This window comes from Pongo pygmaeus, chromosome 1, assembly GCF_028885625.2.
Source record: "Pongo pygmaeus isolate AG05252 chromosome 1, NHGRI_mPonPyg2-v2.0_pri, whole genome shotgun sequence".
Lineage (NCBI taxonomy): Eukaryota > Metazoa > Chordata > Mammalia > Primates > Hominidae > Pongo > Pongo pygmaeus.
Genome location: NC_072373.2, coordinates 35,017,158 through 35,036,602, shown reverse-complemented (window position 1 = coordinate 35,036,602; position 19,445 = coordinate 35,017,158). Strand labels below are relative to the sequence as shown.

Genomic DNA, 19,445 nt, shown 5'->3' with positions numbered 1-19,445 from the left:
GAGTCTTCCTATTCAAGAATGTGGTAAGTTTATCAATTTGTCTAAGTTTTGCCTCAGAAGGAGTTTTGCTGTGTTTATACAAGTCTCATTTATTCTTTTTGTTAGATGTTTGTTTTCTTTAGCTGAGTTTTTTTTCCATTATGTTTCTTAACTAGTAAATCTGGCGAGTTTTTCCCATTTATTTTCATTAAATAAAATAAGAGGTAAAATCACATAAAATAGCCGTATTTGGTTCTGGTATTGTCATCTTATTGCATATTTGTGTGTGTGCGTTGCTGTTTCTTATATTTATCTTTAGTTTTGTGGGGAATTATTCTGTTTCTTTCTTTTTAAAAATTTTCTTCCCCAGCTCTGCTAACAGTATATTTGGAGACAAATACGTCTACTAGGTTACTGTTTTATCTCTCAATTATATAACAAACCTCTACTTTTTCTGTTTATCAACCAAAGAAAAGAAACTGGTTCTATTTGCTCAGCTCACAAAAGAGAAAATGAATTAGTGTATCTGTTCTCCTGCCATTCTACCCGATTTATCTCCATTTTCATTGGCCTATTTTGTCTATTATCATCTTTTTTTAACATTATGTAGCCTTTCTTTCAATAATTATAATTGCTTTGTTGCCACAGTCGCCATAGAGAATTAAGTGTATGTTTAATGAGATTTGCTTGCCATATCCTTTCACCCCAGAGTGGCTTACAGTATTCTCATTTTTTTGATGTGAAACTAGTTGGGATCTCTGGTAGTTCAATAACCGCTTGTATAGTCACGGGGTTGTCAATGCATTACTGGGAGAAGTTGTTATACTTTTCTGTTACTTACCAAGGATACATAAAGCATCTACCCACATATGAGGGGTTCACCGTGTATGTGCTATGGTGGTTACTGGCTGAAAGTCTGGGACAGGACGGCCACCTTTAAACCTAGAGACAAGTTGAGCTGTTATAAAGCTGAAAGGCAAAAGCAAGAATTTAAATTTTCTACAGCAGCCTGGTTGGTGCCTGCCTTTTCCACATCAACAGTTTGGTACCTGCGTAAATGACAGTGAATGAGGAGTGAGGAGGGGCTTGGAGCTTAACGAGGCTTATTGCTGCATTTGTGAGAAAGACCCATTTCTATGTATTCTTCACTCCACTTGCCTAGTGATCACCCCTTTCAGGTTTCCTCTAACAGTGACAACCTTGGGAATTTCAAACTAAATCTTCAGTATGATAAGGTTATGCAGGACTAAAAAGTGGGTAGCAATAAATGGGCTTTAGAAAACAAAGCATGCAGGTTTTCCCAGGCACTTTCAACTAATGCAAACATATACAGTACAGAAAAGAGAAGATGTAACTGTTTTCTCTGAAAAAAAGGTTTATTGCATATGGAAATCAATAGATATCTTTTACAAAAAAAGGTTAGAATAAAGATCTCACATTTGTAAAGGCACATATGAAACATTTTATAGCAAGCACAAGGGCAGTGAGAACATCAACAAGGTCCAATATCTAAATAAGACTTTATAAAAACAGAGAGGAAACAGTGCAAAAAATACTGTCAAAGTCAGTTCTATACACCTCGTAACTGTGTATACAACTGGCAAGCATAAGCTTATTTACTGATATAAAATAGCACATAGAATAGCATACATAGTTTTATTTTAGGCTTTTCATATTATTAAATTGATAGGGAGTCTATACCAAAGTACAGTTGACATGAATATTGATAAAAAATCACTCCCCAGCTTAGGGAATGTCCTATAAACATCTCATCCCTCCCTCTGCTTACAACTACAGTTTGGTAGTAAGGAGACTGGGCTTCCATCTTGCAAGGTGGCAAGTGGCCACCACGGGGAGAATGTGCTCTCAGGATCCCAAGTCCCAACCTGGAATGCATTTCTTACTGCAACAACATAAGAGATGGTGATTAAATGTCTGGGTCAGCCCACAAAAGCCAACCAGATCTGGCTATCATAGCCCTCCATTTGGGCTGTGGTGGAGGTCAGTGGGCTTCTATGGGCTGACCCAAGAACCTTAAGAACAAACCGGTTTCTAAGTTGGGGACTTGTCTGTACATCATTTCAAAATGAAACCTAATAAATATCATTTGTTTTGAATGATACCAAAATTCACAACATTTTGTGAAACAAAGATCAAGGAAAGCATCAAAATACTGAAATAGGGAGCACAAGCCTAGTCCAGTGAAACAAACTAGATTAGCTTGTTACTTGATGTAACACAAGTTACATAAGGTTACACACGTTTATTAGTAATTTGCATATTTAAACCTTTTTTTCCACTGAAGTATCCTCAAGCACATTAATTAGCTATTGAAAGAACAAAGGACATACATAGGAACTCATCTCTGATGAAGAGTAACTTTATGTCAGAAAGGAGAAGGCTAATAAATTTTTAAGATTCCAAACAGTGGCAAGAAAGTTCAAAGGAAATTGCAGTAAAATTGTACAATGTTCAAGTTGAAAAAAAAATGGCTCTGAATTACAGCATTCAGTTCTATGCTCAAGGTATGTATTAGCTAACACTGCAGTTGTCAGAGGTGGGAGGCCCCTGAGAAATGCTGAGAACGCCAGGCACCCCAGCTCTGAGAGCCACCCTAGCTAAACTCAAAGCAGCATTCTTGAGATTTTAGCAAAAGGCTCCGCCCCAAGCCACAAAAAGATCCCAATCCAGTCTTTTCAGCTTTATCCTCTAAAACCTTTTGTCAGATGAGATAGCATTTGTGTTTCCCAGGAGGAGAAGGTTGGGGAAGAAAATGAAGATAGCTTACATACAGATTTTGGATGACCAGCTAATCTTACCCCTTCCTAGATAAGTGAAAACAGATAAAATGTTTCTGGGCAGCCCAAAGGTTTACCACCTGTTTCACTAGAATGGCCAGTCTGTGTAGAGGCTATAATGACGAAAGCATTCTCCCTGCAGGGAGAAGCTAGAAACAAATGGGTCTTCCTACACATCAGTCTGCCAAATGCAGCCTCTCTCAATCTATATAAGTTCACCTCGAAATAAATATTAAGTACTGCTGTCATCATTGTTTTAAACAGAGCGTCTTTCATTTCTTCTAACAGTGACTGATTCTATCAGCAAGGGAGCAAAAGGGTGAGAAAGGGAGCTTCCTGCTTGCTGAGTTTTCTAGCTATTTTCATTCTGGTTATTTTCATCCACCAGATCTTTTTTTTTTTTTTTTTTTTTTTTGAGACAAAGTCTCACTCTGTTGCCCAGGCTGGAGTGCAGTGGCATGATCTCGGCTCACTGCAACCTCCACCTTCCGGGTTCAAGCAATTCTCCTGCCTCAGCCTCCTGAGTAGCTGGGATTACAGGCATGTGCCACCATGCCTGGCTATTTTTTTTTTTTTTTTGTATTTTTAGTAGAGACGGGATTTCACCATGTTGGCCAGGCTGGTCTTGAACTCCTGACCTCAGGTGATCTGCCTGCCTCAGCCTCCCAAAGTGCTGGTTTGATTACAGGTGTGAGCCACCACATCTGGCCATTTGCCAGATCTTATTCTTTGAAACTATACTAACAATTTTTAAAAAATTAAAATAAGATTTCCTAATTACATATTTTGGAGAGGTTTAAGGCAATGATTCTCTGACGAGGTTTAACTCTTTCATCTGGGTTGCACTCATAGGGTAGGTAAAGAAAAGAAAAAGTGTACTATTGAGAGTTGATCCATAAAGCAGATGGGGAAATATGAAAAGGCAGCAGAGGCTGGGTGTGGTGGCTCACACCTGTAATCCCAGCACTTTGGGAGGCCGAGGGGGGTCATCACGAGGTCAGGAGTTTGAAATCAGTCTGGCCGACATGGCAAAACCCCGACTCTACTAAAAATATAAAAATTAGCCGGGTGTGGTGGTGCGCGCCTATAATCCTAGCTACTTGGGAGGCTGCACTCCAGCCTGCGCAACAGGAGCGAGACACGATCTCAAAAATTAAAAAAAAAAAAAAGAAAAAAAAGGCAGCAGACCCTAAGTGAACAAGGTGCTCATGGAATGAAGAGAGTGACAGCACACAACAGTCCCACCCGTTCCCCTGAACAAGACAAGGAACACCAAAGTCACTGCATGTACATCCCAGTTTTGTTGCCTGAATATAAACATGACTTGCTCTAAAGGGGAATGTGCTCTGCAGCACCTCCGAGATCACAGGTGAGAAGAATCAAGAAATGCAAGAGCCGGGGCTGCTAACTCTGGGAGCCACATGGGTAAGCAGAATGCTCTGCTAACAAGCAAGGCAAGGAAAGGTTGCCAGCAGCAGGCGAGGGAAGATGGTGCTTTTGATCAGCAAATCCAGGCAAATATGATAAACCACACATCATAATCCATGACATTCATCAAGCTCTACCTCAACAGTGAAGACAGTTTAAAACTATGAGCTAGGGTGAAACAGACTCCAACACTGCCGCAGGCTTTCCCTAGCATGCCACTTGGTGGTTTCCATCACTCTGACATTACAGAAAGGGAGGCAGGGAGTAAGAGAGGCATTCCAGAGTTCAGAAAATTATTTGTGAAACAGAGAACTTTTGGATAGCAACTTCAGGACTGATGCAAAAATCCTTCCTCTCCCTCTTCCCATTTATAGAAACTCTTGGGCAAGTTTATGGCACTTCTGGGAAAGAATGATCCTGATGGCCCAAAGTGTGGCAGAAGGAGCAATGACTTTCTACACAAATGCTTGTCATATTCAGGCTGCCCAGTAGCTCCAGCCCTCCTGCCTTGTAACTCAATGTCCTTGAAATTTATTTTTAAAATGGGAAGGCTAAACAAAGCTCCAAACGGTAGGAACTGATGCACATCCTCCTCTTTACTGTACCAAACAACGATCATTTTCCAGTCTATGAAATCGATGGATGCCAGACACTCAATGCTAGGCTCATGGACATTTTAATAGGGAATATCTTAGTTTGGCCTTGAGAAAGAAGATGAAGCTATATTAAGCTGGAAAGATAAGAAAGGTAGTCTACTGAATTAAAATACTTACCTATCTGAGTTTCTAACAGAAACACAAAAGCTGAGAGCAGGCTGGATAAAGGCTGAGTGTTGATGGGGCAAGCTGGTGGTCAAGTTTCACAGGGCCCCCTGAATAACACTGACTTCTGGACAACACATTTGAGGTGGCAGAATTTGATGAAATTTCCCCCACATTTCTCCCTGGCATGTTGCTGTTACTTTCAACAGATGCCATCTGTAAGGTCCTTTGCCCCAAAATGTCTCAGAAGCTTAAGTAAAGACAAGAACTATTTTGCTTCCTTGCTCAGTGTTCAAGAGAAGTATCAAATGCAGTTTAACATCTTACAGCTTTATTTCCACCCTATAGGGCCAACTAGTTTGCCAACCATAAAGCTGTAGGCCATTGGAAAATTTGTGTGGTTTCTATGGAAGACCCAAATTTCTCCATTTGGAAACCATGCTGGATGAGCTGTTGCTCTGCTCATGAAAAGAAATCACTAAATAAGAGCATGATGAGTGTCTCAAAACCATTGGCAATACAATAAAACACAGCAGCAGAATAACTGTTGGTAAAACATGGGAATGCTCAATTCCCTAAAAGGGCTACCCTAAGAGCCCAACAGTAATTATGTGGTGCTTCCAGAAATTTCTTACTCTAGGAGCTCCATAGAGTTATTTCTGACACTGAGTAAGAACACAGGTCTGACCCAATCCTATCCCTTGAATCTGTGCTCCCTGGCACACATCCTAGAATGCCCTGTACCCTCTATACCCCCAACCCCCCAACACCCCCCACCTCAAGGGATTGACAGATCTTCCCCAAACGAAAATCAGTAATGAAACAGTTGTCGTTTATCAAAGGGGGCAATCAAGGACCCTCTGCGAATACCAGAATCCATGGATGTTCAAGTCTTTTATATAAAATAGCATAGTATTTGCATATAACCTATGCACATCTCTTGTATACTTCAAACCATCTCTAGATTATTTACAATACCTAACTCAATGCCCACACATCACTTCATTTGCGTGAATTCAATGTAGTATCCAGCACGTGGCAAATGCAACTTTTGGTTTTTGGAACTTTGTGGGTTTCCCCTCTTCCCCAAATATTTTTCAATCTCTACTTGGTTGAATATAGGGATGTGGAACCCACAGATATGGGTGGTCAACTGTACTCATCATCACCATCGAATACACCATTAGATGGGGAAAGAGAGACTAGAAGGCACATTCTGTTTTTTTGACAAAGGACACTTTTGGGACCCATACTTCACGTAACAAGTAGGCTGAGGTCAGCTAATACAGACTGCTCATCGGGAAAGGACAGCAGCTAAAAACCCCAAAGTGATATGCCTGATGGCCAAACTGGCTTAAGAGAAGCTGCAGTGCACTATCTACCTCTGCGACTTCCATGTCCCAGGAGACGGCCCATTCACCAAGTGATGCAAGGATCACTATGAGCAGGGCAGCAGGTTCATGAAAAGAGCTGGGCCACCCAGGTACACCTTTTGTGTTCATTAGCACTGCTCTGGAGAAATGACATCTGGTGTTGAGACCCACAGTGTATCAGGGGGAAGATATAGGTGATCCATGCGAATACTGTCTATTGGCAGAAAATATGGTCCATTATTGGAAATTTCATATGGGTCAATCTATATTAAGCTGGAAAAATAATCAGCTGGATGAAAAGGCCAGTCTGCTGTACCCACTGGAGTTTATCACTGAAAAGCACAAGCTGAAAGACGGCAGGATAAAGGTTAGGTAGGTGTAAGCTGTGGTCAAGTCCTACAAGGCCCACCCTTAGCAGTCTACAAAGACCTTCTCTTCAGGCTGATAAAAGAGGGGGCCAGAGATAGCCAAGTGACTCTTAGGAAAACAATGGCAGTTTAGCTATAATTTTAAAAAGTGGTTACTCTTTTCAATCTACAAAATTAAAAGTAAAATTCTCTCAATTTAAGCTCCTCAAAAGCTTATGATTCAAAATATTCCATATAGGTGTTTTTACCTTCTCTGATCTTATTGTTTAACTCTGACTGAATAGAGCAGCTCATTCATCTTTACTACTATGTAATCAATGCTTAACATCCTTTTTTCATGCAACTAAATCCTCCTTTACTTCTTATCTGGGGAAAGACGTGCATACCAATGTCTATGCTATCTGTAAATGCTACCAGACTCTGGCTGAAAGATGGTATATCCAGTATATCCTTAGAAACCAAAGAAACCTCAGCAGGAGATTCCTCAGCTAAGCCAGCAGGCTCATCTTAAGGATGAAGACATCAAATTCAGCCCCCATGATTCAGGGACCATAGTAAACAAGGATGAATACCTCGGGTCAATGTATCCAAATGAATGTGGATGAAAGAAACCAAACAGTTCAATTGGAAAACCTCGAAAACAGCGGCTGGAAAATGTTTGATGGCTTTGTTGTGAGATGGTAACTTTTTTTTCCTCCATTTTAAATTTTCTCCCTTCAAATCCAAAGTGCAGCAATAGACACTGACAGCTCCAGCTTCAGACTTGATACATCATCAGGAAATCATTCCAAAAGCTCTAACTAGATAACTAATTTAATACACTTTGCTTCAAGGTTTATTCCTTGGCTTGCTTCCCAGATATAAAGCATCTCTGGGCAATTATTATGCAGATGCCACTGAAAGGACTTTAAATGGCTGCTGCTAATTTAACAGGAGATATGTTGGCATTTACTGGAGATGTGAAAAGGAATGCAAAATGTGCTAAAGAACCAAAGGCATTTGTTTTTAAAAGTGAAATATGTGGAACAACTCTTAAATGTTTTCTTTTGGGTTCCAATATAAACTTTGGCTAGAAAGTTGAATATTAAACCTACTTCCTCCCTGCATTTTGTACACTAATGAATATTCCCGTAGCATACGGCAGGGACAGTGGATGAATTTCAAGGAAGCCCATGAGCTCTGACGACCTCAAAGACACACCAGATCTATATACTGTCCACATGAGACATTTAACAGTGCCCACCTTGGGGCTTAGAGATAAAAGATAAATACTGATGTTGTTCATCATGCAATAAACCAGTAACTGAGACCACCTGCTAAAACATCCCTAACAGTAGAATACCCAAGGATGGAAAAATCTCCAAGGAAAGGAAACAAATACCTTTTTGCTTATTGATGAGCTTCTTATAATAAGGGTTATAAGCTCTGTTCCACTGAAAATACATGTAATACTAATGGTTTTCTTTCCAGGACATACAACAAAACTCCAGAATCTACAAAGATAGCAGATTACCCTCCTTCACTGAGTCTTCAGTCCTTGAAGTAGAAGACAGAGGTGAAGCCCTCCATCCCCAGATATTCTAACTGGAGTACAGCTACCACAACACCTGGCGAGGTTGAAACAGAGGATTCATATTCCAAAGAACTTAATGGGGAATATGCACCTGTTGGCATATGGTGATGGGATGTCACAAAGGTGTACTTTTTCTGGTTGATTTGATGTCACTCCTTCATCTTTTTAGCTCGGGAGGACAAAAGCAGCAATGAAGAAAGGCATATGGAACTCTCACAGCAGTCAATTCTAAGAAAAAAAACTGCAATTAAATTTTCCTTTCTCCTACATCTACAACTAGTTTTTCTTGACAACCTTTTTTCCTTTTTTTTTTTTTTTTTTGGAGGCAGGGTCTCTCCATAGCCCAGGCTGGACTGCAGTAGCAAGATCACAGCTCACTGCAGTCTCGACTTCTTAGAATCAGGTGATCCTCCCGCCTCAGCCTCCTGAGCAGCTGGGACTACCAGGGCATACCACCACGCCTGGCTAATTTTTGTACTTTTTGTAGAGACGGGGTTTCATCATGTTGCTCAGGCTGGTCTCAAACTCCTTAGCTCAAGCAATCTGCCCGCCTTGGCCTTTCAAAGTGCTGGGATTACAGGTGTGAACCACCGTGCCTGGCTGACTACAGTTTTTTAATTGCAGGTTTGTTCTTTGAACTGACCACTGTGGGCATTCCATGCCTTCCTCCACTGCTGCCTTTTTCCCGAGCTGAAAAGACAAGGAAGACGTGGCATCAAATTAACTAGAAAGAGCACGCCCTGTGACTTCCCATCACCACATAACAACAGGTGCATATCAAAGCTATACTCAAGAAAAAGTAGACACAGAATGATAAATCCCCCAAAATGCAGTAAGAGGAAAAAAGTACAAAACATGATTTATTGTGTACCAACCTTGGAAATTCAGAAGGACACTGACCAATGAAGCCACAGGAAGAAACTAAGAACTGGGCTTCAAAGTGAAGATAACTGACCAGAGAGTGGATTTTATGAAGGAGAGGAAAGAAGCACAGGGCTTCGCCAGTGACAGTTCTACCATTGTTCATCAAGTGGCCCCAAGTTTGGACTATGGGGTCCTGAGTGGGATTAATTCTGATCTTGCAGGCCAAAGCCTGAAGATGATACCAGCACAGTGGGGGTCACATTTGATGTGTTTCCTGGCCAGGACTCCTATTATGTAGCTAAATGCCACACAGCTCCCATAAATCAGCTTCCCCATCTGTTTCCTTGATGACCTTTCCAATGACTTAGTGACCTCAACTTCCAGGTCTCTGTCCAGCACACACATCTTATGTAAATAAAAAACAATGATCATCAAGGCCCTGCCTGAAAAACACAATCCTCAAAGGCCCTGCCCGACTTCTTTCTCTTTCTAGGTCCGCTATCCTCTCTCAATCAGGGTAGAGCCTTAACTGCACAGATGGCCTGGTCCAGAGCCTCAATGCCACCAGACAGGGTCCTACTGAGCAAACAGGAGAGGTAGCAACAAATACCCAAGGTACAGTCGCCAGCAGGGAAACACAAGCTCCAGAGCCCAGAATAAGGGGTGGTCAAGAAAAGCACAACACAGAGCTTGTCTTTCGGCCCCAAAGATGGCAATTACTGCACTGTAAAGGCAGCACTGTCTTTAGCTATTCTGTATTTAACTCAAGCTTGGGGGGGAAGTTAGGGTGGGGTGTGGGGGAGAGGAGACTACTGAGGATCAGGGGTGGAAATGAAGAAGAGAGGAAACTGTCTATCAAGGCTCATGAGCCCCAAAATATAAGAGAATCATGTTTGTTCCTTCAGACCCTTTTCTTTATATTTCAGGATGAATTCATTTTCTTACCGTCTTTGCTTTGGATATAAGCAATGAATGATGAATGAATCAAGCTGATAAACGAATTAAGCTGATGAATTTCATGGTTGGTTACAAATCTGGCTGCAATTTCACAAGAGATGTGCTCCCTCATTCCTCTGTCCCCAAAATGATCCAGCAGGCAACCTTACCTGCTGACATATATTACAATACAGATCAGTCAAGATGTGGTTCAAATGAAAAGTACTATATTACTGGGAAAACTGCATTATAATAATTCATAAAAGTTATTCCAAAGGGGAAAAAAATAAATTATCTCATATAAAATAATACATGGTATGCATGAATAATCTTGGCTACTCTCTTCAGAGAGCCTGTTTGCTGCCAGCCACCTGCACTTCTGCGTGGGGAGATGTTGTCTGGAGATCACTCTCCTCCAGCACGATGGGGCTGGGTCCCTCCTCCAGGAGCTGAACTGGGGGGATTAAATGAGTCTGGAGTTTTGGAGGAACTGGATGAGGACTTGGTAGACAAACTTGTACTGAGCGATGGTCTGGATCATGAACATCCTCTGCTCCCTGAGGAGCCTCAGCATCATGGGCACTTCCACCTTCTGCAAGAAGAGAGAGAAAGCACAAGGTCCTGAGACAGGAGGCTTCCCTTTGAGCATTCCTCATTCCCTCATTCAGGAAGCACTCACCCACTGCCCATGTCCAGGTACAAGAGAAAGCAAGGGACTCTGCCCTGGCTGGGTTTTATGCATCAAACAGTTTATACCAGCAACTGGAGAACCTGGTCATCATGTGTCACTGGTGGGATATTTTAGTTTTATTTAATTTCAAATTTTCTGAGAGGGTCTTGCTGTGTCACCCAGGCTGGAGTACAGTGGCACAGTCATAGTTCACTGCAGCCTTCAACTCCTGGGCTCAAGCAATCCTCCTACCTGAGTCTCCCAAAGTGCTGGGGTTACAGGCGTGGGCCACCACACCTGTCCTGGTGTATTATTTTAAATACAGAGTAGTCTGCTGGATAAAACATAAAGCCTGGAGTTAGACCTGAATGGTACTCTCAACTCCCCCACCAGGATTTAAGACATCTCAGGGTCTTAGTTTTCTCATCTGTAAAATCAGGATAATAATGCTTTCCTCTAACAGCAGCGTGGCCTTGCCCTAGTTACATTTCCTCAGCAATAACATGGGGTATGAAATAACATCTGCCTCACGGGATCAAATGATGAAACACACATCAAGCATTTAGTGCACAGTGAATGCTTAATAAATATTACTTATTATTCCTTTTTTTGTTTGTTTGAGACAGAGTTTCACTCTTGTTGCCCAGGCTGGAGTATGATGGTGTGATCTCGGCTCACTGCAACCTCTGCCTCCCAGGTTCAAGAGATTCTCCTGCCTCAGCCTCCGGAGTAGCTGGGATTACAGGTGCGCACCATCACGCCCGGCTAATTTTTTGTATTTTTAGTAGAGACAGGGTTTCATCCTGTTGGCCAGGGTGGTCTCGAACTCCTGACCTCTGGTGATCCGCCCACTTTGGCCTCCCAAAGTCCTGGGATTACAGGCATGAGCCACTGCACCTGGCCTCATTATTCCTTTATTAACATTAATAAATGTTATTAATGCAATTATAATCTCACAGGACTGTGGTCATCATCAAGTGAGATAATTTAAGTGTGAACCTTTAAAATGTCAAAGCACCATCTCTGAACACCAGTCCTACTTGGAGTAAAAGCCTTTAACTGAGAACACTTTTTTTTTTTTTTTTTTTTTGAGACGGAGTCTCCTTCTGTCTCCCAGGCTGGAGTGCAGTGGCTCAATCTCTGCTCACTGTAACCTCCGCCTCCCAGGTTCTAGCAATTCTCCTGCCTCAGCCTCCTGAGTAGCTGGGATTACAGGCACGCACCACCATGCCCGGCTAATTTTTTTTTTTTTTTGTATTTTCAGTAGAGACAGGGTTTCAGCATGTTGGTCAGGCTGGTCTCGAACTCCTGACCTCGTGATCCACCCGCCTCGGCCTCCCAAAGTGCTGGGATTATAAGCGTGAGCCACCGTGCCTGGCCGAGAACACCTTTTTTGAGACAGGGTCTTGTTCTGTCGCCCAGGCTAGAGTACAGTGGTGCGATCATAACTCATTACAACATTGACCTCCTAGGCTCAAGCAATCCTCCCACTTCAGCCTCCTGAGTAGCTAGAACTATAGACACACAACACCACACCCGGCTAACTTTTAAAATTTTGTGTAGAGACGAGGTGTCACTCTGTTGCCCAGGCTGGTCTCAAACTCCTGAGCTCAAGCAATCCTCCAGCCTTGGCCTCTAAAAGTCTTAGCATTATGGGCATGAGCCACTGTGCCTAGCCTTGAGTCTTAAATGAGAACATTTTGAGTATTAAATGAGATTGCCTATGTGTGAATTCTTTGAGAATATATACAATGATATATACTATCATTAATGAAAGGAAATTAATATAGTGTCATGGGTACTTGAGCAGACCAGAGGCTGTCATAGTGTCCTCTCCCCTCACCTTCACCACGTCCATCCTCCTGGACTAGCCAGGACACATATGGCTGGAGCACCCCTGAGCTGTGGAAGCCATGGTGGCCTCAGCACATTCACTCTGCTCTGGGAGCTCTTAACCCAGGGCAAATGATGGCACCCAGAAGTTTTCAAGGGCTAAGCAAGTGTTTAAAAGAAAATAATAAAAACTCAGCTGTATGCCTGACTTTCTAACCTTTGAACCTTAAAAAATAATTTCAGCTATTTCAAAACCATGTATAGTTATGACATGACATGTGCCATCAGTCACTCTTGTTCAACACCAACTAAGGAATGCACACCACAAACTTGTGATGTTGCCTGGGCTAGAGTGCAGTGGTGCAATCACAGTGGTGCAAAGGGACAAAGTCAAGTCCCTGCCTAATAAGAAAAGAAAAAAAAGGCATGTGAATCTTCGAACTATGAATCAAAATACAGAGCCTAGGTTATGAGCTTCTGATGGTAACAAGTAGGTCTCTGCCTAAATTATATTGCAAAGTGACCAGTATCATGAGATGTGACCTAGAGCCACCTAATAATGAACTTAATTTCATGTTTGATGAGTATTACTCTGTGGCACTGAAGATAAAAGAACAGAGAGAATAAGGCTGTTCTTCTCCCCTACCCACCAAAGGTTTTAGCCAGGAGGCAGGATCACACTGGTGTTCAGAGCACAGGTTCTGAGTAAGGCTTCATCTGCTGAATCTCAGCTCTACCACTTCTTGGCTGTGGGAAGTGGGCACATTACTTCATTTACCTATGACTCAGTTTCTCTTATGTGAGGATACTGATATGGTCTTGGCTCTGTGTCTCCACCCAAATCTCATGTTGAATGGTAATCCCCAGTGTGGGGGGACGGACCTGGTGGGAGGTGATTGGAACATGGGGGCAGATTTCCCTCTTGCTGTTCTTGTGACAGTGAATTCTCATGAGATCTGGTTGTTTAAAAGTATGTTGCACTTCCCCCTTTGCTCTCTCTCTCCTGCTGCCATGTGAAGACGTGCTTAATTCCCCTTATCCTTCCACCATGATTGTAAGTTTCCTGAGGCCTTCCAGCCATGCTTCCTGTACAGCCCGCAGAATCACGAGTCAACTAAACCTCTTTTCTTCATAAATTACCCAGTCCTCAGGTAGTTCTTTATAGCAGTGTGAGAATGGACTAATACAGGTACTAACAGGACTTAGCTCACAGTGTCACTGCAAAGGCTACTTGTGTTAATACTATCAGGCTCTTAGAATAGTGAGTATACATGGTAAACACTAGACACAAGTTAGCTGTTACGATATTATTTTCAATGTTGTCACCATCACCACCTCCTCCACCACCACATCCTCCTCCTCCTCTACCATCATCCCCATCTCAATTACCTGTAGGACTGAGCCTAAATGACAGTATATTGTCTGATATGGACAAGTCTGGGGACATGACAAAGAAAGTTCTCCTGGTCTTCAATGAAAGGGTCCCAGCTGGCTTAAAGATTCATTCACTCCCACAGGCTCTGCTCTTAACTGCCCCCAAGCCAAGGAAGTACAAAGCAGTTGACACTTAATCAATCTTGTCTAGAAGACATTTTCTCCTCCTCACTTTATGAAGGAGGTATAACTTATTCAAAAAAGCAGCAAGATCAAGATATCTGCCCTTTGGCTACTGAGATCCTAACCTTTTGTAATTAGCTGTAGCTGTAACAGACAGCTACATCCAGGGGACTGAGTGTCCTGCAGACCATAAAACGAGTGCTTTCTGAAAAACTCTATGCACCTTAAAAAGTCTCAGCTAACACTCAGTGACCAAAAGCACTGGGCCACAGGGAGCTTCCCAGAGCAGCCTGGGACAGCTGCCCCCACTCCCCACTGCACAGCTACCAACCTCATTGTAAGTGTCTGCGTTTCATTGGTTCCGCTCTACTTTTCTGTGTTTAGAATGAGACTGAGAGGGACAAGTCCAGGAAAAAGAAAGGCCATTTCATTGACAGAATTAAAACTGCATGAATTACAGACTAAAATATAAAGTATGCTAAATCCAGAAGCTGTGGAAAGAAGGCAAGGGAATTTGGACAGGAGAAAAATGGGACCCACAATTTAATATATATTTGTTAAAATCCTTGCTTGAAACACAAAATAAACTAAACATGGTCTACTCTTCTCCCGAAATAGGGGTTTGGATCTTACTAGCCAGGCCTGAAACAGTACCAGAACAAAAGGAGAGCATTTTTTCCCCCCTAACCATCTACCAATAGCAACCATGGGAAATAGGACAGATAAGACTGGCTATATTTGTGCTAGGGGAAGAGAAGTGAAAAATATGAGTCATCTTGCTATCTTTGAATATCAATGGGAACAGAAGTTCTTTTTGGGTTGACCACGTCCTAGCAAAGAATGTTCTGGCATGCAGTTGGGCACTGAGGAAATCCGCTATGTTTGGATACACCATAGAGCATTTAACCACCCTGAGCCTTCACCAAGTCCACAGGAGGCCACACTGGCCAAATCCCTCACTCCAAACTGTTCCGGATTTGATATGCCTTGTCTGTGTTCTGCCAGACCAATAACATCTGGTGTTCAGTGAGCCCCCATGTCATTGCCTCACTGAGGCTCAGCCTTTGATGGGTCTCCAAAGAGCTCAGAACAGAATAGTCTTTCATGTCACACAAGACAGAATGGCTTCTTGAGTTGAAAAGGGGAAGTGGGGAGCGGAGCACAGGGAATGGGGAAAGAAGTGGAGTGGCCAGGCTTACGCCTGTAATCCCATCAACTCGGGAGACCGAGGTGGAAGGACTACTTGAGCCTAGGAGTTTGAGACCAGCCTAGGCAACATAGCAAAACCCTGTCTCAAAAAAAAAGAAAAAAAAGAAAAGAAAACAAGGGAGGAATTTGGTGACAAAAGTGATATAAAGGGAAGGAAAGGATGATTAGGTGGGGAAGGTGATGATGAGGCCCTCAAGCCATGCACACACTGATTCTACCTCATCTTATTTTGTCTTCCTAGCAATGGATGGATTGAGACTCAGTGGCAGATTACTCATTGTTCTAGAGATTTCTAGAGACCTCTAGTAGTGACAGGAACAGAGAGGCAAACAATAAAAAAATCCTATATGGGGCAAAGTGGTAAAAACTCATAGAGCAATGACATTTCTGTTATGTAGTCTCAACTGATTCCATGATGAGCATTTCGCTCAAGCTTTGTTTTATGTTTTTCTAACATTAGGCTACAGTTGGGATTGCCCCTTTTCCAATTTTTAGCAGCACAAACATTCATTCCCATGGACAGACTAGAAGAGTCTCAAAATTATCTTTTCATAGGCAGAGAGTTTAATGTCTAAGCTTAGCATTTGTTGTTTTCCTGGATGATTCAATATGGCAAACTTCATGTAGCAATATTTAATCTCATTTTCAAACGATTCATGCTATTGAATAAATAGGTATATTATCATATAAATTCCTCCACAGAGTTGCAACAAATCATTCTGTAATTTAAAAACTACCAAACCACAAGTTTCCTTTAATTTTTCAAGCCATATAATTTGAAAACTGAGTAAGAACCAAATCTTATTCAGCGTTTGGAGGCAGAGTGAAGACAGGAAATAACTCTGGACCCAGACACAGAAGACCTTGCTTCTGGCTTCAGTACCACTGCATAAGAGCCACATGGCGCTAGACAAATCATGTAATTATTTCTGGGCCTCAGTTTCCTATTCTGTGAAACAGGAAGAGTGACATGTTCATGGCTCCTCTACTTGGCTGATATGGCAGGCAAAAGCCCCTTAAAACTTCTAGTGTCCCACGTAGTTAGAAGGTAGAGCTATTCCTTAGCTTTTGACTGCTGTTTGTCTCACCTACACAAAATCGAAAGTCTCTCAGTGTAACTCCCTAATCCTATAGCAGCAAAGGAATGCCATGCACCTTGTGTGCACAGGCTCAGCAGCACCCCACTTCTGCAGGGAGAAGGGGTAGGGTGACCTGCCGATGCAAAGACGGGGATGTTTGCATGCTCAAAGTATCTACTCTGCTCCGCTACACCATGCAACAACCAGACTAGACAAGCAAACAACCTCCCAAACCTCACTCTGAAGAATGAAAAACATTTTCCAAGTAGACACATTTTCACTTAGGATTTAGGCCAGAACACATCCTAGAAATGCAAGATGCATCGAAACTATATGGGGTCAAATAACTCACCATGGAAAATTACCCACAATAAAACCAGGCTATCTACAAAATGCCAAAGACTTCTGGAAGTAGATGCCGCCTAAGATCACATTTTCTAAGTGTTTTCTATTGCATACCCTCATTTCTCCTCTTTTATCTGGGTATCTACACAGAGCAGTGGGAGGGCAAAAAGATAAGGAGGGCTGTAAATGTCAGAGTCAAACTAGGAACCAGGAGCCTGGAAAACTCTGGTCGGGAGAGAGGAAATTAACCACTGAAAATGCAAGGGCACAGGCAAAGGTTTGGCCAGGGTGTAGACTTGTTCCCAAGGTGGAGTATCCGGAGAGAAGCCCAGAATGACTCACTTCGTTATGCTCCAAGCAGTAGATCATCAGCTCAGAAAGAATGAGCACGCCGGTCCTTCCCACCCCAGCACTACAGTGGACCACGATGGGCGGGTGCCGGTTCTTGGTGCCTTCCAGCATGCTGTTGGTATGGCGACGGACCGACTGGATCTCCTCCAAGTAGGCTGCAGGACAAAATGCAAATTCTGTCACCAAAGTCCTCCATGGCTTCGCATGTAAGTTGGGGAGCGGGGAGCAGACGAGAACTGATGGTGAATGTGTGTGTATGTGTTTTTTTAAGTGACAATAATTTATAGTTCTTACAAGACACTAATTATTTGGCTGGTACCCAATGTACAGTCCTGGATCCAGAAAGGACCAGCTGGGAGTCAATTAGTTCATGGGAGAATTTGTTCTTTAAATTAAATAGTTCTTTTTTAAAAATTAAATTCTGTTTTCCTCTCTGCAAATCCCTAAGTCCCTCAAGCAGATGATTCTAGACATTACTTACAGCAATTCCTGCTATTAACAGACTGGGATCAGAACAACTGCTAAGTCCCCTTGAAACGCCCGCCTGTCAGAGCCAATTTCTGGTGGGGAGAGATCATCCATCTGCCCCTTCTTCCTTCCCCTCACTGATGACTGAATGTCAACTGAGGCTTGACTTCATTTTCGGATTTTAAAGTAGACTTTGGGGAGTCTGCGTTTCAGCATGGATTCCACGGGGCTATGTGAGTAGCCCAAGATGAACCCCCTTTCTAGAGGCAACATGTGTGTGAGGTGGAGGGGGTCATGATACCCGCCCCATGCCTTCTAGCATCTGCTTGGCTCAGCAGGGCTGTGCAGGGAGGGGTATGTTCATGACTCCAATTGGGCACAAAAGAAAAATCACAGGATTCCAAGCCTTAATGACTTTTTTCACAACCATGACAAAAGAGAAAAGTATAGAAATATAATCCTCAGATACTCCAAAAACCCCCAAAATTTAATTAATAATTTAGATTTTGTAGTAGCTCAGGACAGAAACAGGTTTAAAGGTTCTTGATACTCAGTGAACCTCATCCTAAAGCGAAAGTGTAAACCAGACTATAGGGGAAATGTTTACATTGTAGAAGAGAAATAAGTAGGTTTGAACCATTCAAATAATTTCAAAGCACCTGTTTACAGACATATATAAATAATCCATACTTTCCTTTATAAACTTATCTAATTATAAAATAATCTGAAGTGGTTTACCAAAAAACCAAACTATTATTATCACTACTACTACTGCTATGATGATGACTAGTAGTAGTTATTAGTACTAGTCATAGCAGCACTACTAGTAGTAATAACGTACAATGAGATAGGACAAAACAAAAAAGAAAGAAGGGCTGGGCGCGGTGGCTCATGCCTGTAATCCCAGCACTTTAGGAGGCTGAGGCGGGCGGATCACCTGAGGTCAGGAGTTCAAGACCAGCCTGACCAAGATGATGAAACCCTGTCTCTATTAAAAATACAAAAATCAGTCGGACATGGTGGCATGAGCCTGTAATCCCAGCTAGTAATTCCAGCTACTCAGGAGGCTGAGACAGGAGAATTGCTTAAAACCAGGAGGCGGAGGTTGCAGTGAGCCAAGATCCCGCCATTGCACCCAAGCCTGGGCAACAAGAGCAAAACTCCATCTCAATTAAAAAAAGAAAAAGAAAAGGAGACGCCGTGAGATGAATAGAGGGAGTAGTTACTATTAGGTACCAATACAAGCTAGATATTGTGTGTGGAATCTTCTTTACAATTTTTCTGGGAGGGGGAAAAGACATTAGGCAACTGAGTATTCTATCTGACCAAAGGCAATATTTACATACAAAAGACAAAGCTTTACTTGAGCTAAATTTAAGGAGAAAAATAAAAGAAATGTTGGGTAATACAGTAGATGCCACTTTCAAATAGAGCTTTTCATGTAATGAAGAGAAGGTGGATTCAAAGGATGTTTCCTCTATCAGTCATATTAATAAAGTTCCTTGTGCTGTAACTCAATAAAGACTTCTGGAGGGCAGTAAACAATTTGGCTCAGGTACTCTGCATCCACGTAATCTAATTTAAACATGGGCAAAAATATTTTAAAACCTAGGAGAAACAGATTCAACAATGCTAATGCCCTGCACAGAATACGTGTATGGACTTTCCTAAAAGCATAATACATACATTTACATTCTTTAAAAATACTATGTATTGGCCGGGCGTGGTGGCTCACGCTTGTAATCCCAGCACTTTGGGAGGCAGAGGCGGGTGGATCACGAGGTCAGGAGATCGAGACCCCGTCTCTACTAAAAATACAAAAAATTAGCCAGGCGTGGTGGTGGGTGCCTGTA

At 42.3% G+C, this 19,445-nt stretch overlaps 1 protein-coding gene across 5 annotated transcripts in view; it reads right to left on the bottom strand.

The window, feature by feature from the left end:
* Positions 1-1,336: 1,336 nt before the first annotated feature.
* Positions 1,337-19,445, bottom strand: part of PTPN14 (protein tyrosine phosphatase non-receptor type 14) — a 206,031-nt gene continuing 187,922 nt past the window's right edge. For all 5 annotated transcript variants that reach the window (XM_063672223.1, XM_054452233.2, XM_063672224.1 and 2 more), the window contains exons 18-19: positions 17,116-17,279; positions 1,337-10,672 (exon numbers count right to left, since the gene is read on the bottom strand). In XM_063672223.1, coding sequence (XP_063528293.1) covers positions 10,544-10,672; positions 17,116-17,279 — 293 coding nt within the window. In that variant the 3' untranslated portion in view covers positions 1,337-10,543. The remainder of the gene's footprint in view (positions 10,673-17,115; positions 17,280-19,445) is intronic.